This window comes from Mustela lutreola, chromosome 9 (assembly GCF_030435805.1).
Source record: "Mustela lutreola isolate mMusLut2 chromosome 9, mMusLut2.pri, whole genome shotgun sequence".
Taxonomy (NCBI): Eukaryota; Metazoa; Chordata; class Mammalia; order Carnivora; family Mustelidae; genus Mustela; species Mustela lutreola.
The window spans coordinates 5,911,487-5,931,987 of NC_081298.1; the positions used below are offsets into that span (position 1 = coordinate 5,911,487).

Consider the following 20,501-nt stretch of genomic DNA (forward strand, 5'->3'; position numbering starts at 1 on the left):
AGGCCCCCCGCTGAGCAGAGAGCTCAATGTGGGACTCAATCCCAGGACCCCGAGATCACGACCCAAGCCGAAGGCAGAGGCGTAACTCACTGAGCCCCCCAGGCGCCCGGTTATAAACATTCTTATTGACTACCTTGGGAAGCCCTGGTTAGCTCCTCCGTATCTAAATTCCATTGAAAATACAGATCTATTCTCTATTTCTTAATCCAACTAAACATCTGGTAGAAAAAAAAGTCAATACATCTCATGCACAAGACAGAATGAATAAAAAAGACTTTTCTGGTGAGAAGAAAATCAAATGTTTCTAGAATCCAGCATTCCCTGACCTAAGCACACACGCACATGCATACACACCCTCTTAATTCGATCGTTTCCTTTTAAACCTATAATTAAAGTTGGCCTTTGTAATAAATTATAAAGATAAAAATTGGTTCCATCTTTTGCACAAACCACTACTAGAAAGGTAACACTATGAATATGGTATCTACATCTTATCCCAAATTTTCTAAGCCTAATCGCCCCCCAGGGCCGGGGCGTCACCGCTGAGCAGGCTGCCTCTGCTACCATGTTGCTCTCTGCTCTCCTCACCACTCACTGCGCTGGGGCTGGTGAAGAAGGCAAAACCAAAAGAGTAACTGCTGTGGTTACTGGCCTCCCATTTATTATTTTTTTTCTTCCATTTTAAAAAAGGAGAAAAAAGAAAAAAAGAATAAAAAAGGTGCCAACTTGGAGAATTCTTTCTTCAGAATAGTTTTATTGGTTTGCATATGGTTTGCCAACACTCAACTTTGTCTCTCCTACTCTGACACACAAGTCCACTCATTCCGAGTCTTCTTCGCCCCATATTTCATAGATGGTGATATTATTGTGTGGGTCTGCAGGTACCTCCAAGTTCTGAACCTTGAGGCCAGTGCCGGTTGCCATGGCTACTTTCAGATTCCGCACCTTGGACACAAATTTCACAAGGTCCATCTCCAGTTGGGTTAAGGTATTGAACGCATAGTCTTTGTTGGGGGAAGCATTTTGATTTTTCCTTAGTGGAGAGCGAAATGAACAGCCTCGAAGGGCAGAAGGATTCTGCTCCTGTCAAGAAAGATACTCAGGGTGAATAATATGGTTGCCTTTGTTGGTTTTGACACAATTCCAAGAGTCGGGCTCCCCTAAGAAAAGATGGTTCTCACACTGCACTCTAGCCCAGGGATTGGCAAACTATGGCCCAGTCTGGCCCACCAATTGTTTTTGTAAATAAAGTTTTTTTTTTTTTTTTAAAGATTTTATTTATTTACTTGACAGAGAGAGATCACAAGTAGGCAGAGAGGCAGGCAGAGAGAGAGGAGGAAGCAGGCTCCCTGCTGAGCAGAGCGCCCGATGCGGGACTCGATCCCAGGACCCTGGGATCATGACCTGAGCCGAAGGCAGCGGCTTAACCCACTGAGCCAGGCAGGTGCCCTGTAAATAAAGTTTTATTGGAACACAGCTTTGCTCATTTTTTTGCGCATTACGTAAGGTTGCTTTCAGGCTAAAATGGCAGCGTTGGGTCCGTGCAACAGAGACTGTACGTGTTGCAAAGCTGAAAATAGCTACTCTCCAGTCCTTTCCAGAAAAGGCTTGCCAAGCCCTGCTCTCTCAGTTTGGACACAGGGTCATGAAGTGTTGGGCTGTCTAGCAGAAAACATGCCACATTTCTCTCCCTTTTCCCATCTGAGGACTGTTCAGTCACTTTGAGGAGCTGCTACTTCTGTACACTTTTATCCCTTCACGACAGGTCTTTTTCCTCACCTGGAATAATGATACCATTTCCATCAGTTTGGCAACTTGTAAAAAATAAAGAAATTTAAAAAACAACAATAAGAGGAAATAAAGAATTTCTTTTAGGGAAGTTAAGAATCAGGGGCAGTGAATCTGTCTGCGAATAATGTTGACATGAGACACACCAAGTTCTTAAATCTCTCCTTCATTAGAAAAAATCTCATTTATTAGGGCACCTGGTGGCTCAGTTGGTTAAGCGGCTGCCTTCAGCTCGGGTCAGGATCCCAGGGTCCTAGAATCAAGTCCCACATTGGGTTCCCTGCTCAGCGGAGAGCCTGCTTCTCCCTCTCCCTCTGCCTGCCTCTCTGCCTACTTGTGCTCTCTCTCTATATAGCTGTCAAATAAAAATCTTTAAAAAAAAAAAATAGGATAAATATCAAGCCAAGCTTTTAATCAGCCAATAAGTGGAAGGTCATCTTCAACCATTAGGGTCTGGGGACCATCGTCTTCCCTAAGGACACACCAGGAAATGAATGTGCCCGCGTGTCGCAGGACCACCAGGCAGGCGCCTCACAGCCTGCTTTGTTCTACTGAGAGGCCCCGCCTGTAAGGACTAGCTCACACGTCCCTCCGAGCCTGACCCACCTGAGACAGAAGCGGGGGAGGAAATGGGGCGGTCCTTACCTTAATCTTCTCACTATCTCCTCGAAACTTCAGTATCCCATACAGCACAACTACGAAAAAGAGCCAGAGCCATTTGCTCCCAAGCCAGCCGGGGGCGTGCTCTGGGAGATTCTGCCTGATCCGAAAGTGCCCTCCGCAAGGCACCTTCCCCTGGGGTTCTTTGACTTTCTCTCGCACAGGAGAAAACACAAAGGCGTAGCCGCAACAGAGGCACAGAGGCAAGAACAAGAACCATGTTAGCGTCCGCATGGTGAGCCGTGATGGGGGACGAAGTTGCTCATGGTGGGTCTGTTTGCCTGCGCACCTGGAGACTGGGTGCCTGGGGCCGGGCCATTGGTGATGTCACAGAGCCCATTGTGATGACTTCGGTCAGAGGAGGAGGCTCCCAGGGGTGGTTGTCCCGGAGCAAGGCTTAAAGGGAGGGGGAGAAACGTCAGGTGGACAGTGAGAGCGGGAGGACGGGCACCGTGGGACGCCAGCTCCTTACCAGAACATTCTTTCTGACTCCCGGGACAGGCCCTCACCTAGTTCTGTTTCTCGCTTGTTGAATCCAGACATGATGGTGAGCAGGTCCCCCAGCACATGTCACTGTCGGACCGAGAGCCGAGTGGAGGAGAGATGACGCCAGAGGCCACAGACTGGGAGCCGCTGGGGTGTGTGGTCTTGCCTGCGTTGTTCCTAAACATGATGATTTGCCAATTTTTAGATGTTGGGAGGGACTCCACTTTTAAAACCATGGTTTTTGGCTTCCTTTGAAAATAGGGGTGATCTGATCACACTGGGCTGCTCTCTGCCGGAGTCCAACAGGCCCTCTGGGTGGCCGCGCGCTCCGCAGTCCCCACCACTCCCTCTCGCCTCCCATCTCCACTCACTGATGGTCCCTGAGTGTGCGGTGCCTGCGTCAATTCAGGGTATCAATTGCTTCATTAAAATTGTGATTAAAACAGAGTGCTTTAGGAGACTAGAACAAAGGGTCAACTCTAGGTTAGGTTGTGCAGGGAGGTTTTCCCAAAAAGACACTCAGGTAGTTTGAGGGGGTGACGACGAAGTGCTGGCATCTGCGTGGCGTGAGGACCCAGAGGGAGAAGGACCCAGCCTGTAGGACGACCAAAGCCAATGCCAGGAGGAAAGCCAGGGCTCACTGGCCGGTGTGTTCAAAACCATCAATTTTTAAAATGGTGAGAAACCAAAAGAATCTCGTTAAATGGAATACGAGGCGGCTTGCGTCTGTTTCCCTGTGTCCTCTGATTCGCAGACTTGGTCCCGGGAATGAACCGTTCTGCTATCATTAAGGATCCACTGGGAGTCCTCCTTGTGCCTCACACTGTGCTGAGCTGTGGGCATAGAGCAAGGTTTCGTAGGACGACTTGAAACCACAGGGGGAGACGTCTCCTGCGTGTGCACAGCTCATGCAAAGGCGGGGGCCTTCCTGCAGGAGGTGGTCTGCGGGGGGCTGGCAGAAATGCAAATCCAAAGGTCTGACTAGAAAGTAGGCAGTTAAAGAAGCCCTCCCAAGGGGCTACTTTGTAGCTGCTCCTTTGGGAAGCAGGTGGCTGGTGTGTCGGGCCACCTGCTAGAGTGGGGGGGGGGGTGCACCGGTGACCCTTGGGGACTCATTCTTGGAATTGAGGCTCGGTCCTGATCTCCCAAGCAGACTCATGTGGCTCTTGGAGAGTCACCCCTGTTGCTGAGCTATGGCTGCAGGATATTTTGGGGTGGCCCCGTGTCTGTGTGGACCCTATGATTTAAGTCACCTCCCCCAACGGTGCTCTAAAATGTAGCAGTTACGGTGCGATGCAGTGAGGGGCGCACAGACTTCGCGTCCATGGGTGACCCCACTCCGTGGGAACGCTTGGGAAATCGCGTCCCCACCTGATTTTTGTCATTCGGAAATGTTGACATAGATTCCACGACAGGTTTATACTGTGTTCAAAAGTCTAAAGCACTTTTCAAGAGAATGAGGACAAGTGGAAAAGCAGGTACGAAGCCAAGATCTTTGAGCCAAAGTGCTCTCTGGGTCCAAATCCAAGAACAGGGTCACGGTGTTGAGTGGAAATCTCAGTTTATGGTGGGGAGGCTTTCGTTAGGTTTCTTGGAAATCAAAGACTGAAACAGCCTGTGTTTGGAGCTCTCGCCCTCCTGGGTTCCTCTGGCCTGGCAGAGCGGCTCGGGCCCTGCGGGGTGGGCAGAGGCGGCGGGAGCTTGCGGGCGCTCCTCGACACCCTCCGTGGAAGCCTCGCCCCCGCTTCTGCTGACCGACCCACTTGGCAAGTCTTTGTGGGAGAGACGGCGTGGAGTCCTGACCGGACACGAGCTATGACCGTGTGTGCAATGCTGCGAGATGTGTGGTGGTCACCGGCCCCTCTCTGTGGTGGGCGAGTCCCAGGAGAGGAGGCCCATTGAGGCGTCACTCAACATAGCGGCAGTTCTGAGCCATGACCGCTCTGCGCTCCTTCTCCTGTGTCCCTGGCACCCTGCCAGGCCCGGAGCGACACAGACCGTTCCCCACCTCCAGAAGAAGTGCTGCTCCTCGGGCCTCTGTGGACTCCACGCCTTGCCGGACACGAAAGGCTGGAAGCAGTCCCCACGGCAAGCTCTGCCCCGGGGCTGCGGTGCTCGTGGGGCTGGGGGGAGCCGCAGGGGTGGCTGCTGAGTGCAGCAGAGGCTGGGGTGGAAAGGCAGGGCTGGGGACACTCAGAGCTTGGAGGGGACTTTGAGGGGAAGCAGGCAGCCTGAGCTGCTCCAGTTTTCATGCTGGGGACACTGTGACCGGGTAACGGGGAATAACTGGAGACAAACTAATCCCCACAGAATAAGATGAAGGCTAAAATGAGGTAAATTCAAGTTGGCAGAAATAATGGCTGTTAATATAAAGAAAAATGCAACAATTAGGAAATGGTTTTACTGGGCTATATAGGAAATGGGTGAGGAAAAGAAAATGGGCAATTCAGTTTTGTTCTGGAAACGTCCCCCACAAAAATCCACTGATGGGAATTGAATTCTGATTAAAATGATTCTCTGTTCGTAACAGAGACACCTCAGGGCCGAGCTTCCATTCCTCGGAGACAGAGGACATGGGGACACAGTCCTCCCGCCCAGGCCTCCGGCCTTTCTCCTGGGCTCCGTCTCCCGCGTGCTGATGGCAACCGGCCAGGCCCGACCACCGTGCGACTGTCCCCAGAAAGCCGGGCTGACGTGGGGTGTTCCCAGCTCTGAATCAGTCCCACGGGACGTTTCCATGCCTGACGTCCGTCCCCCACACCGGACGGACCAGTAGGACACCCCGATTTTACAATTGCCTTCATCTTCTGCGAGAAAAGGGAACTGATCGCCATCAACGGAGAGGCTGTCATTTTCTTAAACATGGGAGAGAGAAAATACAGACAGATGAGAGAAAAGGCAGACTTGCTTTATTTTTATATCAAACCCTCAGGTGCCCAACTAAAATGCTTTCAACTTGAAAGTGATAAAAATAAAGGAAACTCCTTCGAGACGCAACCAAGAAGGCAACAGCTCCGCTGCGGGGCGCAGGGGGGTGCCCGCCAACGGATGCGCCAGCGGGGTGCACGGAAAGCTCATGTTCTAAAGTCCAATTCCATCTGGTCTGTTTCACTACCGGCAGCAAAATCACTAGAATTTTAGGCAAAATGGGCCACTCCCACCCCCCAAGGAATCTGGAGTCTTTATTTCAGCCATAAAAGGTACAGCGAAGACCTCTTGCCAGGCCGCGGGGAGGGCACGAGCCTGCAGGAGGGGGCGGGCAGGGCCCAGCACGTCACCACGGGAACCCACGCGCGGCACAAGCAGGGGAGACCACGCCAGCTCTGGGGGTTGGGAGGACGACTTTATAGCTCGGCGCAAACGGAGAGCCCGCAGAGGACGGCACGGGCATGCCCCGGCCACCTGCCCTGGTGGAAACCGGACGGGCCTGTGTGGCACAGGGTGCAGCCCGTGCTTCAGAAGCAGTAGGACGTGTGGGTGACCCAGTGGGCGGACTCCTCCTTGGAGCGCTTGGCGGAGCTGTGAGTCGTGAAAAGGGACTTGTAAGCTTCCGACTCTTCGCTGTCGGCAATGGACCGCTTTGGGGGTCCACCCAGAGGCTTCCCGACTTTTCCAGAAGAGCTCCCGTTTGCTGCTGAAGAATGAAAAGCCAAATACGTTAAGGTCGGGCCTACACCTCACTCCACGTATCGCGTTCTTAAAAAGGGAGAACAAACGTCTGTTAATCTCAGGAATCTCCCTCTTCCTTTCTTGCGGGAAATGGAAGAAAGTACATCATCTCAACTGCCGACTCCTAGAAACAGATGAGGCTCCTGAACCAAAGTCTTATCACTGAAAACCACACCAGTGACTGTTCGCTGTCCTTTGCACTCTGGTGCCAGCCCTGGGAAAGCTGCAGATCAGATCGCCCTCAGGAGAAGTGCCACCAGCCTGCCTCACAGTGGCAGGTGCGCAAGTTCCAGGACGCCCGGTCACCTACCCCCAGGCCAGTGGCCACGCGGTGCAGGGTGAGGCTGGAACCCGTTAGCCGTGGCGGGTGCCACTCACAACACAGGATTACACCACCTCTTGCCTAACAATAAATCTCTGTTTCCTTCTTGTAAAGTCTATCTTTCCTTTAAGATAAAGGTGGAGAGGAGAAACGCACTGACTTCTGGGCTATGCGTCAAATGTCCCTCTGACACTTGGCGAGAAGCAGGTCAAGGGAAGGCTGGTGGAGTGCCAACGTGTGGTGCACGTGAAACCCCAGCTTTATCAGGGACGTTCCCGCCCATGCCCCGAGCCTCGGGCCACTAACCAGTTTCATGGTACGTCTGAGTCCGGCTCCCTGGCAGCCTGGGTAGCCTGGCACCAGAGGCGGACTCAACAGAAAAACAAGTAGCATCGGTGGCCAGACTCCTTCAACCAGGTTTTGGGGTAGAGCGGCTGTCTCAGGCTCCCAGAGAGCTCAGGGACTACCAGAAACATGACTTAGGATCAGCTCGAGCTTTCAGATTCGCGCCGGTGGAACTGGGACCTCAGCTCCTGGCTTGGCAGCCCTCCCACCAGCCCCTGCTGTCTCAGCAGGACCCACCTGCACTCCGGGGAGCTGAGCTGGCTTTCTTCTCTCTAGAATCAAGGCTGGCTTCTTCAGGCTTCCCTGTCTTCGTTTTTGATGGCCCTGGAAATTCGGTTTAAAAAATTAAAAAAGTAAGGCAGACAAAAACAAAGCAAAAGCATGAAATTTTTTTTTTAAAGATTTTTTATTTATTTGACAGACATCACAAGTAGGCAGAGAGACAGGCAGAAAGAGGAGGAAGCAGTCTTCCCACTGAGCGGAGAGCCCGATGTGGGGCTCCATCCCAGGACCCTGGGATCATGACCTGAGCCGAAGGCAGAGGCTTTAACCCACTGAGCCGCCCAGGCACCCCCAAAGCATGATTTTTGAAAGAAATAGCTCCACAGACTTATTTTTGCAGAAATACGGCCCTCTTTTAGTGTCTTACCTTCACTGACACCTGGCTTTGAGACAGACTCTGCAGCCTTGGGTTTCTTTGCTTTCTGTGAAGAGAAAGAGCAAACCCAAGATGTGCTTGAACTCTACTTTGGCGGAAGCGCGGCTGCCACCGCCGCCCCGGAGCCCACCGACAGGCCGATGCGGTCCGTGTGAGGGAGGTGCTCGTTCTGGAGCTGACTCTGACCGCACGAGTCCTGAACCGCGACCCTTGGCATATGTTTCCAGTTTCGTGCTTCTGCTCCCTCAGGAATACAGCTGAAGAGATCTTGGTGGTTCTCTACTTATATTCCCAAAGCCACATTCTCAAAAATCTTAAATGAAGGCGCCAGATTTCAGTGGTACCTGCATCAGCGGTGACTACCGCACACAGAAGAGCGAGTCCACGAGCCGCGAGGTTACGGACGGGCGCCGCAGGCCGGCCCGTCTAAGACGCACCGAGCCTCACCCACGCCGGCCTCTCGAGTTCAGAGCGGTCGAGCTGCTCTGAAACTTGTTTATCTCACCACAGAGACTTGAGGCCAGGGACACTTGGCCGGCTCAGTGTAAGAGCGCGCCGCTGTTGATCATGGGGTTATGGGTTTGAGCCCCACGCTGGGTGCAGAGATTCCTGAGAACAAAGACCTGACACTATGCTAAAGGACACTTGAGCCCATCCTCCTAAACTCTGGATTACTCCTGTTAAGACTTCTAGGCACTAGAATTCTGTCACTCAGAATAATGACATTGGTCAGCAAAAATTTAAGAAACGAAACTAACCATTCTAAAATCACACAGCTGTGTCAGAATGGATTCAGAGCAGGGACAGAAGGATGTTTATTCAATTTACTTTAACATGCACTTTCCTAAGTATCCAAAAGGTGGCGTTAACGACACACGGCCTAATTATGACCAAAGGCTGCAGTCACTAGAAGCTGGGGGAGCACACCTTGAACTTGTAATACAGACAGGCAGAATGACTTGTAAAGCTTCTACACAATGTAGAAACTTCCCGTTTGCTTCACACATGCAAGGCCGACATTCAAATCCGTGAGGCTGATACCCAGTCCTCAAGGAAACACAACGGGGTTTTGGAGCCTTTCATTCACAGCTGAGGCTTATAAAAGCAAGAGCAGTAAGAAGTCAGAAGAAATGCCATGTCCTGTCCTCGGCTGAGAGTATATTTGGGAAATATTTTGGTATCCTGGTAGCAGTATCTAAGAGGCATTCCCAGAAGCTGCGGAGAGGGGTGTGCTGGCCCCCCTGGGCTTTCAACACCGCAGCGGGAACTCTGGGACTGGAGCCCGCTCCCCGCAGCGGCTCCGTTAATGACGACACAAATGCCAGGAGCCTTGGAAACACTTTTCTTCCCCTTTCGCGCTTTTTAAACACTGAGCTTGATCAATGACAGCAAGGAAGAACCAGCAGGTCCTTTCTGATAACTGTCAAAACTCTCTCAAGCTTTTTTCGTTTTTGCTCATACAGTAACAAAATCACACAAAACCAACAGAATGAGTGCACTTACATTCCGGGGGGTGTAGGGTCCTGTTCTTTCCTCTGTGATGATCAGAAAAACACAACTCCGAGAAATCTTTGATGATTACATCACTGACACATGGATGCCCACAGAGGCAGGCAATTTTCCCCACTACTTTATCGTCCTCAGGACACGGAAACGCATTTCCTAGTGCTTCAAAACATTCCTCTGACTTAGTTCTGATCACAAAATTTCTCCCACATTTGCCCTGAAGCTAACTTCTTTTGTATTTTTAATTTTATAATTTAAAATTGTGATTATTTAAAAAAATTATTCTCTTTTAACAATCTGTACACCCATCGTGCGGCTAGAATTCACAGCCTGAAGATCTAGCGTTCGGAGCTCTCTGGACTGAGCCAGACAGGTGCCCTAATTTGTTTTCTTTGAAGAATGAAAAACTTGCTGTTCACAAAAATCACAGGGATCATTTGTAAATATTTAAGAAATAAAAAATTTGCTGCTCGCAACGGATGGCACGTAGAAGGAATTCTTAGCTAATAAACTGTTTCAAGCCTGGTCCTTAGGCCACGTCAGGAGGTAATGAATCCACTGCTTACGGAACAGGATCCTAGGCCCAGGACCACAGAACAAAGCCTTTCCACCATGTCTGTGTCCACACAGAGCATTAGTCATGGCTGTGGGTCCCCAGCACTGGTCTCCCTTCAAAGAGCAGAGGCAGCCCTCGCAACTAGAGGCCGGGCAGGGCTCAGGAAGGCCGGGGGCGGCCCCCAGGCGTGGGAAGGCTGCTCAGCCCCACACTACCTGAGGCGCCTCAGCAGTGGGTGGGGGTCGCAGGCTCCCAGGCCCCCCAGATCTCTAGGGGATTCGCAGGACATTCAGACCTGGACGGATAGGCTCTCCGGATGTGCTGTCCACTCCTACTGTCCAAGTCTTACACACCCACACTCTTAAAGCCGGCACAGTACAGTGGGGGTGGCGGCCGCACCCCCTCCCCGACGGGCTGCAACCGGGCCCGATCTTGGTGACCCTCCTGAGCACCCTGCCCCACGCAGGTGCTGTCACCAGCCCCACGTCACAGATGAAGCAACTGACTGAAAGGGCAGAACCATCGTGCCCCCCACAGTGAGCCCAGGCCGGTCAAGGCCATACAAGCGCCTCCATCACCTCGCGTCCAAAAGCCAGCCCCCGCGGTGCAGACCCGGGGTCTGCCACGGCCCCACAGCAGAGGCAGCAGGTGGCAGCTGAAGACTCCAGGGACGGGGATGGACCCCAGGCTCCTTACCTTCTCCAGCTTCGCCCTCAGCCGCCTCTCCTCCATCCTCCCCTTCAGCGTTTCCACGTCCTCCTTGGTGCCGTTGAGCACGACGACGTCGTCCTCCTGGAAGGCGGCCCCGCACTGGAGAGGGCAGAACACAGGACAGACTCCATGAGCACGCGGAGGGCCGCTCAGCTACACCCCCCAGATGCTCCCCGAGCCCAACCACAGCTCTGCGAACCCTCGAGAACTTCCTGCCCGGGTCTCGGCTGAGCCGGCTTGAGTGTGAGCCCTGCTCTGGCCAGTTCTGTGTAAGCAGGCAGCATGGCAGGCCCGAGAGGGGCTCTGTGAGGCCAGCCCCACACTGGTGGCTGCGAACCCAAAGGGGGCCCACCATTTCCTTACGGCATCGGGCTTCTTTCCATCCAGGTGTGCCCCGCGGCCCCGACCTCCAGGCGGCGGGAGAAGGGCCCCGTTCACAGCCGCTGGCAGCTGCTGGGCACGCAGGGCACGTCTGCGCCAGGGACCCGCCTATCTGTCAGCACTTGCTGCCGGTTCGCCTCGGGAGCATCACTCCCCGAGAGGCCATGCTGTGCCCGCCGCACCCCACTGGCCCCGGGCAGAGCCTCTGTCCCAGACAGCAGACGTTTGCCAGCCTGACCTGGCATCAGGGTCTCTGGGAGCAAGAGGACCCTTGGCCGGTGTCCGGTTCAGGAGCTCTGGGGTGAGACCCCCTCAGCCGCATATCTCCCGCATTCTCAGGTGATGCGGACACTGCCTGTGGGGGAACCTGGGCTCCATCCCAGCAGGACAGAGGAAGGACCTGTGTGGAGGCAGGGGCTGCCCACTCTCGTTCCCATGGGGGTGGGGGCGGGGTGGGGGTCCTGCATTTTCAAAGGCCCGCCTGGGGAGCCCACCCCGCTGAGGGAAGGACTGGGGCCAGCATCTGTTCTGTTCTGGGCTCTTCCTCCTCCTGTGGGTCCCAAGGCCCGGACACACCCATACATTCTCTGGGCCTCAGTTACCGCATCTGTGAAATGGGAAGTAAACGGAAGTCCCAGCCCGGCTGGGAGAGGTGAGAATTCAGGGCGACCGCTAAGGGAGTGCAGCAGGGGGCTGGGTACCCGACAGTCAACCCGAGGGGCTACAGCTGCGGGTTGTGCTTTCCTGGAGGAGCGCGACCTGTCCTGATGCACACCGTCTCCAGGACACATCTCTGCGTTTCTAACTAGCTTCCCTGGGAGAAACCTCACACACACATGGCTGCATGTGTCTTGAGGACAAAGTGGGTCTCTGTGCCCTTTCACGGAGGGAGAGCGCACGATTTCTGCTGACACTGCCCAGGTCTGTCCCTTACCATCGGCCACGCAGCCCTACCAGCCTGCTGGGATAAGTGTGAGCCGTGAGCACGACGACGTGCTGACCCCAGGGAGGCCTCGAAAGCCTATCCTGCCCAGAAGAGGAACAGCCACAGACCTCCTGTACCCAGAATCTCTTTTCTACAACACATTCTCAGCACAAGACACAGAAGTGCTCTTCTTAAAAGCTGCCAAGTTCTTCCCAGCATCTCCCCACACACAGGAGAGCCACTGGACACGGGCTGGCCCCCCAGGGGCTGCCTTAGCTTGGTTATTTACTGTGGTTCTCACCCCCAAAACCCACTGCACAGACCTAAGACACCTCCTTTCCCAGGAGGGACCTGGTAAGATGTCCCAGCTGAAGAGAACCCCCACCCCCACCCTCTGGCCCACACAGCCCGAGATGAGGGCCACAGGGAGGTCCTAGGAACAAGAGAAGGGGCTGTTAGCACCTCACTGGGACTGCCTTGGAAGAAAAGGAGCTTGTTTGTCGCCATCACTGCAGGGAGGCCTCCAGGCTCTGCAGGAGGTGGCCCCCAGGGAAGCCCCACGCTGGGGGAGATTTGGGTAGAGCCTTCCCTTGGGGATGGCGTTCTTGAGAAGGGAGTGAAAAGGGATCCGAAGGAACAGAATCACGCGGCGGATCCGGCCCAGAGGGGCTGGGGCAGTGGCGTCAAGAAGCCTCCCGAGCACACGAGCAAGAGGCAGAAAGGAGCCCCCTTTGTCCCATCAGCCCGCCCCCCTTTCTTCCCCACCGGGGTTTCCGGGGCTGATTTCCCCCAGTTCTCCGCACCCCTTCCTGGAGTGTCGGCAGTCAGCAGCCTCCCTCCCTCGCTGTCTAGATCGGACTGGGGACCCCACTCTACCTACAGTGGTGGTGTGCTGTGCCCAGAGATCGAGTTTTAAAGTTGAATTAGCCACTAACCATAAAAAGTCAGGAACACCTTTCGTACTAAAAATTGAGATATCTTGCTTTCTCCCCCAAATTCAAAAGATCCATTAATACTAAACCCACGCTCTCGAGGCCTTAATTGCTGGGACCTGAACAGGGCTGCCCATAGAGCCCAAGCACATGAGTTCCCACTGGCAGCAGGCCCCGTCCTGCTGGGGGTGCCTGAACCTGGCAGGCTTCTGCCTCCAGGAGCTTGCGTGAGTGGCCCATTCCTTGGGAGCAAGTGAAGCCAGAGCAGGAAGCAGCTTCCCATCCACAGTGCCCGCTGCCAGCCTCGGGCTCTCCTCTCAGGACTGAAGGGAGAGGGAGGGCTACTTCTGCAAGTGAGGGGAAGGCTGCAGCCGAGACACGGCTGACCCGAAGGGACGGACATTCTCTGCTTATAAAGTAACTCACATCATAAGCAAAAAACACCCATATTTTCCTGCAAATGCATTTTTCTAGGTGTACTGTCACCGCACAGCTGAGATCAGGTATTTATTTTAAATTAACCTCCTTTTATCACTTATAACTTAGACGCCCCCAAGATGGGGAAAATAAATCACAACACATTCTTAAAAAGGGCAGGCAGATAGTTATTTTAGAGTTTGACAATGTAGAAAGTGCTTATTAAGCTAAAAGAAAAAGAAATTATATATCCATGATCTCTAGATATTAACTTTTTTTTTTTTTTAAGCATTAGGGAGAAACAAGCCAGCCGAGAGAACGGGTAGAATTAGGGTAATCTGCTCCTCTGCTCTTCTGCCTGCAGGTCTGTATCCTGCACAAATGCAAAAGTGGTGTCTCCATCACCATCCTTACAAATAATCTTTGCAATGAACACCCAACGGCATACATCTCAGACCCCAAAACCCCACTTGTGGGACTCGTTTATTCTCCATCACTGAAGTCTGTTTCCTACATAATACTTTGTGACACGCAGTCAATGGACGTGTGCCCGTACGTGGGTACTGACTTTTAAAGTAGTGCTTCCCTCTGTCACACTGGAGGCCCCGAGAGCGACGGACTGGTCATTATCTGCCTCAGCTGTGGCCGAGTCCTGCACACACTGGGCACCAGGAAATAATCGCTCTATGCATAAATGAAAAGACGACCCAAAGAAATACCTCAAACAAGGATGAAAGGGAATAAAATTTTAAAGCCAAACAGTTCTCATGAAAAGTCATATGAACTTTACACTCCCTACACATGTAAGACTTCCCATCACACCATATAATTTAAAGGAACAAAAACACTTACACTGCTCTGAAAGGTAAAAGAAGATAGTTCCTTTTTGGCTTTGATTAAGAAACAAAAATCCCCACCGCATTCCTACTGCCCCTCGTACATTCCGTGTATATGCTGTAGGTCCACCTTACTTATTAGGATGATTTTTATTTTTATTTTTTAAAGATTTTATTTATTTATTTGACAGACAGAGATCACAAGTAGGCAGAGAGGCAGGCAGAGAGAGAGGAGGAAGCAGGCTCCCCGCTGAGCAGGGAGCCTGATTCGGGGCTCGATCCCAGGACCCTGGGATCATGACCCGAGCCGAAGGCAGAGGCTTTAACCCACTGAGCCACCCAGGCGCCCCCTATTAGGATGTTTTTTAAAGACTTTATGTGAGAGAGACAGAGAGCTTCTGCGGAGCCGGGAGCCCCACTCGGGGCTTGATCCCAGGACACTGAGATCATGACCTGCGTGCGCCAAAGGCAGATGCTGAACCCACTGAGCCGCCCAGGCGCCCCTACGTATTAGGATCTTCATCCAAAAAATTTTTACTTGAACCAATCTGTGTAAGAAGCTGATACATTAGGCCTGTTGACCTTTGGTCCACTTATCACAATAATTCCTCCCGTGTGTCTGGTCTTAGGCTGTATTTCCCTTCGAGCTACGAGCTACGGAAGCGTAAAGCTGTATGCAAGCCACTGTGTTCTCAGTTGTTTCTTCCGCTGCTTTTTGCTTAGAGACTCTCTCCCCTCCCCTCCGCAGGTTCAGGATGTGAGGTCCCAGGTGAAGTCCAGCACCGGTCCTATCCCCTCGGAACGGGCCACTGCGAAGCGCCCGGTTCCCGAGCACCCACAGGCTGACCTTTCCGACAAGCACTCAAGGTACGGGGGACACAGCAGTGCAAGACTGCACCAGTGGCCGGCAGCCTTTCCTTTTCTGATTTTTTGTCCGAAAACCTCACCTCCCAGCCTCTGAAGATCTCCCTACAAACACATACAAGGTCTCATCACCACTGAAAGGCGGCACGAATCTGTTTCCGTATAAAGAGTACACCTGCCACACACAGCCACGCTGCGGCCCCATGAGCTTAGAGAGACTCGACCTCATCGGCCCAATTACGCAGTTTTCCTATGGCAACAGCGACACCTGTTCTGCAGAAGAGCGACAGGCACCTCGAATCACCTGCGACCAGGTGAAGCAAATCAGGACCCCCTGACTAAATGTCAAGCTCAGTGCCTGGACACCTTCAAGAGGAGGCGTGTGACCCCCGCCTCTTGGCTCTGCTCTTTTCAGATCTGTGTGCGGGAAGCCTGAGAGACAGCAAGTGAGGGACGCTCTGAAGCCAGAGAAGGGAAAGGGAAGAGCACAAGCATCCGGCTGCGCAGAACAGCAGAGGGGAAGAGCCGCACCGGCGGCGCAGAGGCTCCCTCAGCCCGTGCCCGGGCCCCGCCTGCCCCCGGCGGAGCCCCCAGGCAGCGGGCCGGGCACAGCTGCCCTGCGTCCCTGAACTCAGGCCCTCTGGAGTGCCACACTGAAACGCTTGGATTATGCTGAATGCTACTGAGGAAGCGACAACAAAAAAAAGATTTTTAAAGGACTTTGATTATTTTCCCCTTTAATGAAAAAGACTCAGATAACCACATCTGGCCTCTGACTTTTAAAAGCGTTCATAGAATTTGCCCCTCGACTGCCAGGATCCCGTCCAGGCTTCAGAACGCCAGACCACTCTGCCACCCTCCGCCTGGGCCAGGCCGCCGTTGCTCGTCGTGTTCGGAAGGCGGTGACCTGGTCCTGGAGAAACCCTCAGAGAAGCAGATGCTATTTTTCAAACCTCAGGTCAGAGCCAACAAGAATAAAATCCTCCAGGGATGAAAGGGTAACAAAACCGGCCAAACAACTCCGTTCATGCGATCTGAGCGGAAGCCACGGGAAGAGAAGCACCGATGGGAGAAAAAAGCCAGACCAGGCACGGATGCGGCAGCATTCCGCCCCTCGGAATCTGAGGAGCAGCTTCTGGAAAGTGCTTCACTAAGTACGCCCGGCTCATGAACGGCAGAGGCTGAGCAGGTACAATTACGAAAATAAAAGTTTTTCTTTGTCTCCTTTAGTTCTAAAACAGAGTATTGGGAGATGAGTAATATTTTTCAATGCAGATGTAGCAGGCATCTTTTTCTCTCAAAACCAGCCCTCAGGTCTTTGTTTCAGCCAAAGAAAATAAAAGTAGAATGTTTTCAAGTTTGAGATTAGATTTTTTTTTTTTTTAAAGATTTTTATTTATTTGACAGAGAGAAAGCACAAGCACGAGGGGCAGCAGGCAGAGGGAGAGGGAGAAGCAGGATCCCCTCAGAGCAGAGCCTGATGCAGGGATCGATCCCAGGACTCTGGGATCATAACCTGAGCCGAAGGCAGATGCTTAGCTGACTGAGCCACACAGGCATCCAGGTGATTAGATTTTCAAATTTAAAATGCCGCCAGCTGCTCCTTCCTCACATAGCAGATAACAACTAAGCCGGCATCAAGGCCATGTCCTCAGGCCTCACTTTGTGCCAATCATACACATGCTATTTTTGTTGTGGGTTTTTTTTGTAGGATATCCTAAAACGAAGTTTTCCTCTTCATATTGGAGCTGAGAATTGTATACCTATTGTGACTAAGACATCTGTTTTGCTGGACAGTTGGGACAGTATTTGAACTCAAAACTAGTGTCATGTTTTAAACAGAAAGAGTTCAAGAAAACCAAATGTTTTTAACTTATGGGTATTGGTATCGTTCTGAGCCCAGAGACCACAAAAATAACAGGCATCAAATTTTCATTGCTGCGGCTGAAGTGACTTTTTTTAGAACAAACCTACAGTAAATGACACCGTCGACATTCAGTCTTGGGGGTCAACACTAAGCACCCCACTCCTGCTCAAGCTGAGTGTCCATCCCCGGCGAGGCTCAGCAGGAAACTCACACCCACCTGCTCCTGGACTCCTGTCCTGGCATTCCTATGGGGCAGGTACTACCTTATCTCCCATCTTCGGTCCAGCAAATGGAGACTACGATGTTTAATCTGGGCAAGCTAATGTTAAAGGTCCGAACCAATAATATTCTAGAATATGTGGCAAAATATTTTAAGTTCCTCTTTAAAGATGCCCATTTATTATCTGTTTACTTACAGATATTACCAAAAACTAAGTACAAGAGAGTCATCAAGAAGAGTTAGCTTATACGGGATATCGCCAACTCCCCTGAAAAGTCGTTAAGATTCATCCCATCCTCACAAACGAAAACTGCCCTTAAAGAAAGTGTTCTACTGGGAACACCCGGTACCGAACCCATACTGCCCACTTGTGTTTCTGGCTGTTAAGGCTTGTCGTGGGGGGCGGGGCAGGGGGTGGGTGAAGGGGGTGGCCCTGTGGCTGGATAAAGAAAAGAAGAAAACCATACTCGGTCTGGTAATTAGGGGAGTAATGCGTTTTGAAGTGACTCCCTGATAATATTATATGCTCGGGCAAAAACATAAAAAGCAAAACAAGCCCATTTTGAGAACTATTAACTGAAAATCATTTCTGCTATGATATAGATTCTAACGCTATAAAAAAGGAAAAAATTAAACCCCATCCTTAATCACAACTTTGCTAGTTATTTCTACCGAAAGAGATTCTTGACTGTCTCTTGTATGTCATGTCTTCGGTCAACTGAATGTATGATCTTCAAAACATGAGTCATTGTTTAGAAGCTATCTGTGCACCGAACACATTCCCTGACTCTGTCTCCCAAAAGCTGCAGGGATGCGGGCACTAAAAGATTGTTAGAGAATGTGAGACTCTGGGGAGGTCATTTCAGTAACTGACAATAAAATAAAAAGAGACTTCGAATGCTCTCACTTACACACAAAATAATACATAGTTCCAGGAACCATGTGTGACTCCAATAACACATGAGGAAAGAAGATACTGGAATAGTAAAAAATGGGTCTAGTCTGAACAAACAACCTTCATATCTGCTCCATAAAACACAAGGATAACTACCAGTCTTTTTTTTTTTTTTTTTTAAGATTTTATATTTATTTGACAGACAGAGATTACAAGTAGGCAGAGAGGCAGGCAGAGAGAGAGGACGAAGCAGGCTCTGCACTGAGCAGAGAGCCCCATGTGGGACTCAATCCCAGGACCCTGGGATCATGACCTGAGCCGAAGGCAGAGGCTTTGACCCAGTGAGCCTCCCAGGCGCCCCGCTGCCAATCTTACTAAAGCCTTTATTATTATTACTATTTTTTAAGATTTTATGTGTTTGAAAGTGATAGAGAACAAGCGCGTGCGTGCATGTGGGGGGGGGGGCGTTACAGAAAGAGAAGCAGACTCCCCACTGAGCAGGGAAGCCCCACATGGGGCTCAATCCCAGGACCCCAGGATCATGACCTGGGTGAAAGGCAGATGCTCAACTGACTGAGCCACCCAGCTGCCCCTTTCTAAGGCCTTTAAGATAAATATTTTATTTTATTTTTAAGATTTTATTTATTTATTTGACAGAGAGAGATCACAAGTAGGCAGAGAGGCAGGCAGAGAGAGAGGAGGAAGCAGGCACCCTGCTGAGCAGAGAGCCCAATGTGGGACTCGATCCCAGGACTCTGAGATCACGACCCGAACCGAAGGCAGCGGCTTAACCCACTGAGCCACCCAGGCGCCCCAAAGATAAATATTTTAAATACAGTTTTTGCAGACGGGAAAGAAGGGTCCAAAAATCAGTCTCCCTGCCCTTCTACGTGATCTGCCGATCCCTCACACTTGAAAAACACCAAAACCAAAACCGAAGGTGGGGCACGCCACCCATTTAAAGAGGACGGGCTGGCAGCCTGGCCCGGAGATGACACGCCCGCGGGGGCGTGGGGTGTCACTGGCCTGTGAAAGCCAGGCAAGAGCCCCACTCATGGGGCGGGCGGGCCTGCCAGGAAGAGCCTGCAGTGAAGCAAGTACAACGAAGCTCCACCCCACGGCCCCGGCCCCGGGCACCGGAGGGCACAGTGGCTTCTGCAGCGCAGAGGCCACCCGGGCGGGAAGCTGCAGCTGCACAGGCCTGAGCTCTGCGTGGCCAGACCCGGGGTGGGGGGAGAGAGGCAGCAGGTGGACGCAGCCCCGCTCACACGCCCGGGGCTGCAGAAGGGACCGAAAACACTTAGCTCAGGGATGGTCCGGAAGGACAACGGATTGCACATGGGACTTGTCCTCATTTAATTATTACGAACTACTGAAAAGAGCCAATTCCCTGGGGCGGAGCCACAGTTTCCATGGGGTGTGACCTGTCAGCGAAGCGGGGCTCACAACAGTTCTACCACGAAACCAGAACCTTTTACTTTGACCCCAAGCCTAGAAACCACCCTGAAGAGCACAAGCCCCCAAACCACCTCCCCCCACTGCAGCTGTCACACAGTGCCACAATCTACAGTATGTGGGTACCCTGGAGCCAACATCTATAAAAGTAGCTAAATTTATTATAATTTCAGGAAGGTATTTCCTTCCTGCTGAATTTCTAGGTTTTGTTTATTTTACAGACCAGACAGGAAGTATGTTCATTATAGCGAGTTTTTGTGTTTATAAAAAGTATTACAGAATTTATAAAAATGTCTTTAAAATTATGCCATTAGATTTCATGTTTGGGGCTATCCACAAGCATTTACTGACCTGGCAAAAAACACTGTAACTTGGTTTATTTGGGCAGTGACTGCTTTTTATTTTTGAAGCGGGATGAATGAAAAGAAACTATGAAAGGAAAATAAATACATTTTTAAAATTCACAACCTGTAATCAGCATTTACAACCTTTATTGGCTCATAGTATAAGAACACAAAAAGAGCTCAAAGGCTGCCTAGTCCATGCTTCGTCTGTATGGCATCTGTAATAATGATGCAGAAGGGCAAAGGGACTAATGTCAGAGTGAGTTAGAACACTACTCAAAAGCAAATGGGCTTTCTAAACGGGCAACGATACAACTTCTTATGGAAACCAGGAGTCGGGATTTATAAACAAGAAAAAAGTAATTACTATCACGTAGATGTTTTACCTGATCAGTTTTCTTCCTAAATTTCAAAGGTGATGACATCTCCATGCATTAATAATGAATCAAAATGCTTCTCTGGTCCCCTTTGCTCCTGCTACTAAACCTATTCATGCATTTCTGTAAGGTTCCAGAAAGGCAACTTCTTATCAATTAATTTTTATCAGATAAAGATGCCATGTTTTTAATCACGAATTCTTCTCTAAAAATAATCATAAACTCACGTCAACAAGTCGAATTCTGTGATCACAAAACTTCTCTCCATATGTTGCTTCCTTTACTGG

General features: G+C 51.3%; 2 protein-coding genes across 3 annotated transcripts in view; both read right to left on the minus strand.

Moving 5' to 3' along the window:
- Nucleotides 1-631: 631 nt before the first annotated feature.
- On the minus strand, nt 632-2,846 carry LOC131807469 (protein FAM209-like). Its single transcript, XM_059132851.1, has 2 exons — nt 2,434-2,846; nt 632-1,080 (listed from the first exon to the last, which is right to left on the minus strand). The coding sequence occupies exons 1-2, from the start codon at nt 2,680-2,682 to the stop codon at nt 820-822; spliced, it is 510 nt and encodes a 169-aa protein (XP_058988834.1). The 5' UTR covers nt 2,683-2,846; the 3' UTR covers nt 632-819.
- A 2,975-nt stretch (nt 2,847-5,821) lies between these two features.
- Nucleotides 5,822-20,501, minus strand: part of RTF2 (replication termination factor 2) — a 39,913-nt gene continuing 25,233 nt past the window's right edge. Inside the window, exons 6-9 of one of the 2 annotated variants that reach the window (XM_059132850.1) lie at nt 10,687-10,800; nt 7,920-7,974; nt 7,508-7,603; nt 5,822-6,565 (exon numbers count right to left, since the gene is read on the minus strand). In XM_059132850.1, coding sequence (XP_058988833.1) covers nt 6,390-6,565; nt 7,508-7,603; nt 7,920-7,974; nt 10,687-10,800 — 441 coding nt within the window. In that variant the 3' untranslated portion in view covers nt 5,822-6,389. Of the gene's footprint in view, nt 6,569-7,507; nt 7,604-7,919; nt 7,975-10,686; nt 10,801-20,501 lie in introns of both variants that reach the window. The other variant, XM_059132849.1, reaches the window with a different exon arrangement.

Bases quoted from the DNA above. Each gene is read 5' to 3' on its own strand.
- LOC131807469 (XM_059132851.1), bottom strand. From the start codon at position 2,682: ATGCGGACGCTAACATGGTTCTTGTTCTTGCCTCTGTGCCTCTGTTGC. The intron at 1,081-2,433 runs GTAAGGACCGCC...TCTTGACAGGAG, and splicing joins GAGATAGTGAGAAGATTAAG to CAGAATCCTTCTGCCCTTCG.